General features: G+C 37.5%; 1 protein-coding gene and 1 non-coding gene across 2 annotated transcripts; one reads left to right on the forward strand and one right to left on the reverse strand.

The window, feature by feature from the left end:
• The first annotated feature begins 143 nt into the window (after positions 1-143).
• Positions 144-10,375, forward strand: ahsga (alpha 2-HS glycoprotein a). Its single transcript, XM_088334950.1, has 7 exons — positions 144-393; positions 2,160-2,273; positions 2,368-2,449; positions 4,048-4,202; positions 4,293-4,388; positions 9,690-9,761; positions 9,868-10,375. The coding sequence occupies exons 1-7, from the start codon at positions 196-198 to the stop codon at positions 10,231-10,233; spliced, it is 1,083 nt and encodes a 360-aa protein (XP_088191076.1). The 5' UTR covers positions 144-195; the 3' UTR covers positions 10,234-10,375.
• LOC148374316 (U2 spliceosomal RNA) lies at positions 8,169-8,356 on the reverse strand. The gene has a single exon (XR_015848580.1). It is a non-coding gene; the product is annotated as a U2 spliceosomal RNA (small nuclear RNA).
• Positions 10,376-10,461: the final 86 nt, after the last annotated feature.

The raw sequence follows: 10,461 nt of genomic DNA on the forward strand, positions 1-10,461 counted from the left end.
AACCGAGGTAAAGTCCAAAGTTATTGATTCCATCATTCAGCACGCAGTTCCACCCACCAACACGTGATGAGAAAGGAAGCAAAGCACTTACCTAACTTGACTCTATCTCGTTGAAAGCACTATATATACTGCTAAGTCTGCATGAACTCTCCCTCTTTTCCTCATCATCCGTTGTGGTTATCCTTGTGAACAGGAATGAATCGACTAAGTATCACAGTGGTCTTGGGACTGCTGTCTCTCGGCTGCGCTCAGCTCAGTATTCGCAAGCCCGATTGTGATTCTCCTGAGGCAGAAGAAGCTGCCTTTGCAGCTCAGGACTACCTCAATGGCCAGCATAGCCATGGCTACAAATATGCACTCAACAGAATTGAGGACATCAAAATCCTTACTCAGGTCAGTCAGCAACACACGCAAACAAATGCATGGTACCCTCACATTTGAAAGGTCAGTGTGTAATATTCGACCACTCGATGTCGCTTTATTATGTAGTACTACCGAAAATGAGTGTTACAAAGCATAATGAAGAATACGAACGACAGGGACTCCGAGTTACCCTAGTGCAGTTTTTCTTCAAATTTTTTGCCCAGCCTTTTCACAAGGTTTTTGTTTTCTTCGGGTACCCTCAGCAGACACTCATGTCAGCTACCTGTATGTAAAATACAAATTCATTGTTCTACGAGTATTTAAAAAAATGCATGTTTAGGTTATAGTTCATGTTTTTTTTTCTTAAAAAAAAAAGCAAGGTTTATTTTCTCCAACATTTTATTTTTTTTACCATTAGGGGGCACAAAATAATACATACTGTCCCTTTCAAGAAAAGTAAAAACATTATTTTAAGTTAATGTTATGTTCATTCCCAGTGTCTTTTATTTTTCTTCAAATAAGTCCATTGAAAAAAAAAAAGAAAAATCTCGTGAGATTTTTTTTTAAATCAATAGAAATCCATTTGGATGTCACAAATGTTATATATTTCAAATACGCTATAAAACACAATTTTGTTGTACAGTACTGGACAATATCTGCTTGATTTGAATAACAATTTATTTTATCTTACTATAGTTGTATCTTTTTTTTTTTAAACCTTTTGTTTTTAATCTTACGAGTGTTTCTTATTTTTTAAACTATCATGAGAAAAAACAAGTAAAACAATGTAAAATGGCAGCTAGGCTTCCTCCTTGAGAATGCAATGTTTTCTTATTTTAAGATTGTATTAAAACATTTGTAGTAAATTGAGAAAACCATACTGTGAATGAGAAACATAACCTACCAGTGGAACGCGATGATTTTACTTGTTTTACGAAATATTAGCAGTATCACTGCAAAAAAGAAACTATTTTCACCCTAACCAATGATTTACCTTATTTTTGGTATTAACTTCGCTTTACTACATTTTAAACATGCTTTACTAATTAATTGAGATTTTTTTTCCTCTTTTTTAACCAACGTAATCACATTTGACACTTTTTTTCTCGTAAAATGAGAATATGTGCTCAATTGATTTGGCAGAAGATAATTTTGCTTAAATACTGGTAAATGTTTTCTGCTTTTACTGAGAATAATTCGTAACATTAAACAAACTATCTAAGATGGGTAAAAAAATCTGTCAATGAATGGTAAATGGTCTGCATTTATATAGCGCTTTTCAAGTTAATTAAGACCTACCAAAGGGCTTTCCAATGTTCTTCACGCTTACTCATTCACACACACTCACACACCAATAGTCAGCCATGCAAGGCGCCTACCTGCTTATTGGGGGCATTAGGGATTCAGTGTCTTTCCCAAGGACACTTGCTTAAGGATTTGTTTTAATTCGAAACATTGCAACGTTTATTGTAAATCATGGTATTTATCACACATTTCTGTAATTAATTCAATCCTTTAAGTTAAACGTGAATACAATTTTAAATTCTTAGTGTCGTGAAAATACGAACTTTTAGTTTTGTAATACGTAATTCAAAAGCCATAAATACCTAAAAAAAAATCTATATAAATTTTATAATGGTTTATAATTGGGACAACATATATTAATGATGATTTTTTGTTGTTATGGGTGTTCTTCATTTTTATTAAAAAATATAAGAAGGCTACAAAACACAAAGACCACCGATAAGGACATAAGATTTTCTCTCTGTAATAATGAGCTCAATTTTGTTTTGTAGAAGCCTGATGCAGATGAAACTTACATTGTTGAAGTGGACCTTCTGGAGACAGACTGCCACGTGTTGGACCCCACTCCCGTTGCAAACTGCACAGTCCGACCCAAAGCACTCACCGTAAATATAAAGCAAATGCAACCTTGAACAATAATAGTAATCATCTGCAAGACTATAAAGTTGTTTCTAATTATTCTTTTTGGCAAAATATCAGGCAGTGGAGGGAGACTGTGACGTGGTTCTAAAACGAGTTGGAGGAGTGATGACCGTCACCGCCTTCAAGTGTAAAACAGAAGGTAGAATTTGTGTCTCGTCATTCAACTTCTGATAAAGAAATGTATTACCTGTATCAGGGATGAAAATCTATTATATATTTCAATTTTTTTGGACTTAATTGTTGACCCGAGGGCAGTGGAATGCCAGATATAAAGATGAATATATCAACATATTGCTTTAAATCAGTGGTTTTCAACTGGTCTGACTTCAGGATCTACCATCCTACCCAAATAAAGAAAAAAAATCTATTTCTCAAATTGATTGAACTAAGATTGTGCATTTAAAACCAGAGATATTATGATATATTTCCTGTTTAAAAAAAAAAAAAAGACAAGCAAAACCAAAACGACTTCAAGTAATAATATTTCTTTTAAAAGGACAGTGTATATTTACTGACTGCTAGTGGTAAAAAAAAAACTTGTTGGAAAAACATTACTCATTTAAACCATGAGCAAAAAAATCATGTAACCTTCCTTATTTCAAAAGTGTTGAGAAATTAGCATTTACTCTATTAAAATGAGCCTCAACATTTTTCGGACATCTTTCTAGCTCAGGAGGTAGAGCGCTCATCTTGGGATCAAGAGATCGCAGGTTCAATTCCCGGCTCGAAGTGTCCTTGGGCAAGACACTGAATCCCTAATGCCCCCAATAAGCAGGTCCGCGCCTTGCATGGCCGCTATTGGTGTATGAGTGTGTGTGAATGGGTAAGTGTGAAGCACATTGTAAAGTGCTTTGGGAGGTTTTCATTGACTTAAAAAGCGCTATATAAATGCAGACCATTTACCATTTAATTGTACCCCAAAAAACAAAATCGCTTGACAAAGAATTATAAGAAAAATGATGCAGTTTGGCCTCCTAGGTTCATATTCTTGTGTTTTGTAGAACTAATTTTCGGTTGAACAGCATAATTCAGCAAAATCTAGTGGTCAAATAGTAAACAGTGTGCCTTTATTGCTCAATTAGCTTCATTTTGAATGAAATCCAACATTATATTCTCAGTTGGGTATGTATCAACATGTGTAAACCAACTTTGGCAGTCCGTTCTCTATGGTGTGAAACTGCGGATGTCAACTTACATTTGCGGGACATTATCACCATCTTTTAGTATATAAATACTGTCAACATTATACATCAGACTGACTTTTTTTTTTTAACGATTTTTATTGAAATCCAGAGGATCTGTGTTTAAACTATTCTATGCTTCTTCGACTCAACAACACCACAGTGCGTAAGAGTATAATTGACCCTCAGTTATTATTTCATTAGCATTGCTATGCCAATGCAAAGACCTGCAACCCACCAAAAACGAGTACGCGATCCGAAAGTGGGTAGCGACACATCAGTTGAGAAACATTGCTTTAAATAATGTGCTTTCGGAACAGTGACACTTTTTTTTAACCATTTCTGGGTGTTTCTAAAGAGTGAGCATTAAGAAAATGGGAATTACAACTAAAAGTAGATTTTGTAAGTAATAACTATAGCTGGACGTTTATACAACCATGCAGATTTATATTTCAACTTTTTAAAGGACCCCTCAAACGACGCACTCCACCTTTTAGTATATACTGTCAAAACTGCACATCAGATTGACTGTATTTTATTTAATGATTTGAATTAGAATCAACAGAAGACCTGTGTTTGGGCTGTCCTGTGCTTCTTCCACTCAACGACACCACAGCACTGAACTTTGTGCACGCATCTTTAGCAACCTTTAACAACAACACGATCAACACAACATACACTCTGCTCGAGGTTGGAAGGATGTCCAAACAGGTAATCACAGTCACGCCCCATTTGATTTACCATACTTGCTCACCTGCATCTTACCTTGTGTTACGTCAATTTCTTGAATAACTGTTTCAGATCGTCTCAGGGGGGCCACACTACTTGGCAGAATACGTGATAGCTGAGGCCAATTGCACAAATGGTCTCTGTGTGCCACTGAATGACATCATGGCTGTAAGTATTGTCATTTCCCCTTTAATTTACCTGTGGGGGTTATTTGAATATTTGGATTGACACCACATTTACATATTTACCAATTTCGGAACAGTTTTGAGAGTGTGGTAGATTCACAAGTTCTTTTTCAGCCCTAAGTCGCAAAAGGGTACCACAATTATGGTAGTTAAAGACTTCCCCGAATTTCAAAGGCACATGAGGGCAAAGAAGTTAAATCACATTTACCGGTCTGTTTATCCCTCAGTCACAAAAGTCTCAAAAGGCTGAACGAACCTTCTACATTTCAATATCTAAAACCTAAGAAAAACCTTAAAATAAAAAACAGCAGGTGGAAAATGAAAAATTTTTGAGACAAGACCAATAAAGAAGTTAGAACATAAATCTAACCAACTAATAACCAACATTTTTCAAATAAGATGTTTAACGGTCACTCTGGGTGATATTACATTTGTCAATGTAGCGCAGTGGTTAGCACATTCGCCTGACACGCGAAAGGTCCCCAGTTTGAGACCGAGTGGAGATATTTGTTGGCCTGCAGATGGATGGGGACCACCAGGCTGTACTTCGCCCAAGACAAATCACAGGAAATGGTGCCCCTAGAACCCTAGTGGTTAGGAGATCCAACCCCAAAGTTCAAGGCAGTCTGAGAACAATGTTAGGACGATTAACTGGAACAACGATCAACATTTTTGTTTTTTCAATGTTAAGATGAAAAAGTTAAATGACATCCATATTTTATCTTATGAAGGCAAGGCTCCAAATTTCCACAACCAGAGCGGTTGTCTTCAATGGCAGGTACAGTTGAGTGCCATTCGCTTAGCAATAAAGACTTACCTAAAGAACTTTCCACCAAATTGAAGCATATACAGTAAATATCACCTTGACACCAAAAGGCTGAAAGGTCACAATGCCATAATTAACACAATACGTCCTATTTGAGGAGTAGGACTTAATGAGTATTGTTCCTGAGATACCAATGCATTTTTCCAAAAGAGCAGTAGTATGCCGTGGTCAGCAGTCACGCTATCCAGCAGTAGTGATATTGGTGAGACACTAGAATCCATTGCCAGAAGATAATTGGTTACTTTAACCAAAGCTGTCTCAGTACAATGATTAGCCTTGAATCCGGACTGCACAAATTCAAAATGATTTTTTTTTTTTCTGAAGATAAAGTCATAAAGTTGCTGTGTGACAACATTTTCCCCATAATCACAACAGTTGACTAACCCAGTGTTTTTCAACCTTTTTTAGCCTAAGGCAAACTTAATTTCATTTCAAAATTTCAAGGCACACCGTCCACTAAAAATAAAATTCCTGGCACAATTTTGTTTTTAAGCTTAAATTGTAATGTTGCCTAAATTAACAATATTAAGTTGACTGATTAACGTGGTTCGGGAGGAAATACATTTTGGATATTAATATATTTGTAATCCGTTTACAATATCTGTATCTGCCAGCCATTTTGTCAGTTGAACAGTTTTTTGCTACTTTCCTGTTTTATGTCTCAAATATATTTCCTTTTTTTGAATGATTTTAAAATTATTTTCAATACAACCTTACACAGGAAATAAGTATATATACAGTGGGACCTCGCTACTTCGCACTTTGACGTTCGCAGGTTCAGAGCTTCGCGGGCCTAAAAAAATAATTAAAATAATTTAAAAAATATATATTTTTTAAAGCATTTTTGAAGGGGCGTCGGTACTTCGTGGTTCCATGTTTGCAGGTTCAGAGCTTCGCAGGTCTAAAAAAATAATAAAATTAAAAATATATACTTTTTTTTTTTTACGCAATTTTGAAGAGGCGTCGCTACTTCCTGGTTCCACGTTTGCGGGTTCAGAGCTTGGCAGGTCTAAAAAATAATAGAATAAAATGATTAAAAAAATAATTTTTTAAAAATATATATTTTTTAAGCGTTTTTGAAGGGGCGTCGCTACTTCGCTGATTTTCACTTTTCGCGGGTGGTTTTGGTCCCCATTAACCAGGTCTACTTTTTTTTTTTTTAAACAAACTTTTTTTTAAGGTGCGCCACTACTTCGCGGATTTTTACTTATCGCAGGTGGTTTTGGTCCCACTGTATTCCTTTTTACTACCTCACAATAATTGGGAAATACATTTAAAAAAAAATTAAAAAAAATCAGCTTCCACCTACCAGATGGATGTATGTTACCAGGCTCTTCACTGGAAGAACACAAGTATACTAAATAATATATTTTTTTGTAAAAATAAAAATGAGCAATTTCCTGTGGCACACTTGTGTACCCCGGCTTGAAAACCACTGCACTAATGGTTGTTTAGAGTATTCTGAAGTCATCATCGCAGATTCAGCTTCTCAAAAATATTGCTAATGAGAAATTCAGTCTCTTTTGGCAGATCAGTTTGACAAGCTTAACATCAGAGCTTTTCAGTGTAGGGACAGACTGTACGAAGCAAAAAAAAAAAAAATGCAACAAACTTATGGATGCATGTACACCAGGGGGGAATTTAGCTCCAGGGCTTTCGAGATGCTGAGTGCCCAGTGTCTGGTTTTCTTTTTCATTTGACTTTAAGTGGTATAAGATCATTTAATATTGTTCAGGTGTCACTTCCCATTAGTGAACACCACATTCAGGGATCAGAATGGAGATTTTCATTTTCAGCTGAAATAGCCAGGGTCCAGGAATAAAGCAGGGCGGAGCCAATTTTTCTAACGGCCGCCAGGGTGCGCCAGAGCAATAAAGGAAAGAGTGAGACAGTCGGATTTTGAATTTGTTTGCTACGCAAGAGAAAAAGTGAAAAAGTCGGAATGCCTTTGGGGTTCAAAAACAGCGGAAATCCGCGGAAAATTCTGATCCCTGCACATTATACTCTGTAGCTAGCCAAAACACTACACCATGCCCAGTTTTTACTCATTTTGATAGAGCACACATCAGATTCAGATTCAGATCTACTTTATTGTCATTCGTGTATACAGAACGAAATGTCGATGCATACAGGAGCATTAAACTTGTTAGACAATGGTGCCATTTATCACTTTATAATTCAACCATTATTACGGTGAGATTGTGTTCACAGTTACTAATTTTACAGTGAACATTTAATACACCAAAGCCTTCGCCGCTATGCTCCGCAAGTGACACTAGTTGGGAGAAAGTAGCAGGGAAGAGGGTCGAGAGCAGTGGTAGGGAAAGTAGCTGATGCCATTTTTAACTGAATTCTAGTGGCCATTTCAAACTAGATCAAAAAATTAGACGTACTGCAATTAATTTAATGCTTTTTTTCAATCAAAAATATATACTAGACTCAATATTACATGTTTTAGTCCGTTTGAAGTGGGGAAGTAGTTTTATCAATTGTGGTATCAGTTAATAAAATATGGATTCACCATCTGAAATATCACAGTTCATATTCCCAGATTCCCTAGTTAGGCTCTTTGGAGCACCACTTCCTGTGGTATCTTGGAGAAACAAAACCTTCCCCCAGTATGTGTTTTGGGGTGGTGGTTTGTATTTATCGTTTATTTTTTTCTTTTCGGGTCATATTGAAACGAATAACTAATCATAAAAAAAAAGGCATGACAGGTTGATGCTAAGGGTTTGCTCCACTACATAAAAAAGTACTGGTTTACATGGTTACCAGTAGGAGGGGTTTTTAAGGGTTATTGTTCTATCTTCATTATTCGTTATTCATTATCCGTTATCGGTCAGTTCATAATACGCTACAAAGCCTAGGAGCCGGGACACTTACTCTCAGCCAAAAGGCCAAGCTAAGGTCCTAGCCCTAAAGCCTTGCTGCGATCATTGCGAATGCACCGTTCCCGGAGGTACTGCAATACCGGGCCGATGCGTGGAGTGGACAGAGCAAGCTCTTATTCCATCTCCGGATTGCAAAAATCAAAGATCATGGCAAAGGCCAAGCTAAGGACTGACATAGCATCAAAGCCACAGTCACTGCACTAGAGCCTCCTGATCTGACTCAGGAGCAGCAACTTCATTTGGTCACCGTTTTTCAGGATAATGCATCCTGGGCTGCAGCGTGTGTCAATACAGATAAAAGATGTTTTGTCACTGGAGATAAACAATTTCAATATCACATCATATAAGCATGCGTTACACCACTTGTGGCTTTGATATTTGTTTAAAAACAAACTGTGGCAATGGCATTACTTCCTTTGCACCAAAGGCTCAAAGTTCAAACCAAATGAAGCATTCGCCATTCAGGCCCCGGTTCTGTGGAATGTTCTATCCCCAGATTGAATTGCCAACCTTGGTGGCAAGGTTTTAATTACACTTTTATTCTATAGCTTATGAATGACCTATATTTCATGTTGATGAGGACTGTCCCAATGCAGCCTGGTCAGCTTCGAAGGGAGAATCACCTTATGTGCAGACTCAAGGTTTATTTTTCTCATGCTGAGCTTTTGGCAAGTTTTAGATGAGGGGATGGTGTAATAATAGTCAGTACAGCCTTTTGAGACTTCTTGTGATTAGTTATACAAAAACAGGACTCAAAGGCTTTGTCCAGTAAAGGTCTGTTTTGTGAAACTCACTTAAATTAAGCATTTCACTTAGTTTGAGTGGGCAGCACAGCGGTTAGCGCATGTGCGGCACAGTTCATGTCTTGGGAATCTCCTGCGTGGGTTCAAATCCAGCTCCAGACTTCCTGTGCAGAGTTTGTATGTTCTCCCCGTGCTTGCGTGGGTTTCCTCCGGGCACTCCGGTTTCCTCCCACAATCCAAAAATATGCATTTCAGGTGAATTGGCCAGTCCAAATTGTCGCTAGGTGTGAATGAGCGAGTGAGTTGTCTGTCTCTATGTGCCCTGCTATTGGCTGGCAACCAGTTCAGAGTGTCCCCTGCCCACTGGCTGATGATTGCTGGGATGGGCTCCAGCACCCCCACAACCCTACTGAGAATAAGCAGTGTAGCTAATGAGATGAGACTTAGTTTGAGTGGTTAAGGAAAAGATTCACTGCAAATAAAGGAATAATTTACTCCAGAATTTAAAAATATTTTTTGGGGAAATTCCACACTTGTTTGCTCAAGTGCCAATACACACCGTTTAAAGCTTTATTTAAGCTCAACACTTTAGTCCCTACTTTTCTTCAATATACCAAATCATAATAGATTTTTTTTTTAACTCTGCTCATAGTCTACCTCACAAAATGTTTACACATCACGAGTAAGAAAGTTTAAAAAGACATTTCCTCCGAGTAAACATCAGTCAACAACCCAGTGGCAAAAATGTTATAACATTTGATTTTTTGGAACAAATCCAACACTAAATGTATACCAAATATATTTTTCCAATGTTCTCTTATCAGAATCGCGCCATTTGCTCTGCCAAAGGTTTAGCAGATTCACACACAATTGACTGCAAGCTGTTTTTCAGTATGGTGAGTTTTCTCGTCTGAATTTGTGACTAAACCTGGACTTTAGTGTCAGGTACTTGGATTGAACCTGAATAAAAAAAAACTTTACTCGTGGGATTTATGTTCAAAGGTACCTCCTCAAGATGCAAACTCCACTGGGATTTCCCACATATTTCCAAGAATCCACGCTCACACACCGAATATGACCAGGAAGCATGGCTTGAAACACCACAAACTAACGTCTCTCTACGACCCTCATGTTACTGGACTTCTGTCTGCAGAGTCATCAGAATCTGCTGAAGTAGTGTCTGTAGCCACCCCCACCATCTTAAATGCTACAACATCCAACACATCAGCCTCCGACACATCATCTGCGTCAGTCAGCATTGAAGTTCCTGTCACAAAAGTGAAGAGGGACGCACCTGCTACACCCACCACCAATACAGATCCAGTTCTCCTAGTACCACCATGCCCAGGGAGGGTGCGATACTTTTAAGCATTGAAATTTTAACTTTAAATTCTTCATGACGAAATGCAAGTGTTATATTTGTTAATGTGTCATTCAACCACATGGCTTGGCTCAATGTGTGAAACTGAAAAATTCTATTTTATTGTAATAAACACAGTCACTGTCTAAATGTCTACTTTTTGTTAGAAAAATAAATCTAACAATCACACACCTGTACTTCATCTTTCAAAGCTGATGGATGGCAAAAATGACAGG

Source organism: Urocampus carinirostris, chromosome 1 (genome assembly GCF_059441175.1).
Source record: "Urocampus carinirostris isolate Australia breed hairy pipefish chromosome 1, RoL_Ucar_1.0, whole genome shotgun sequence".
NCBI classification, from domain to species: domain Eukaryota; kingdom Metazoa; phylum Chordata; class Actinopteri; order Syngnathiformes; family Syngnathidae; genus Urocampus; species Urocampus carinirostris.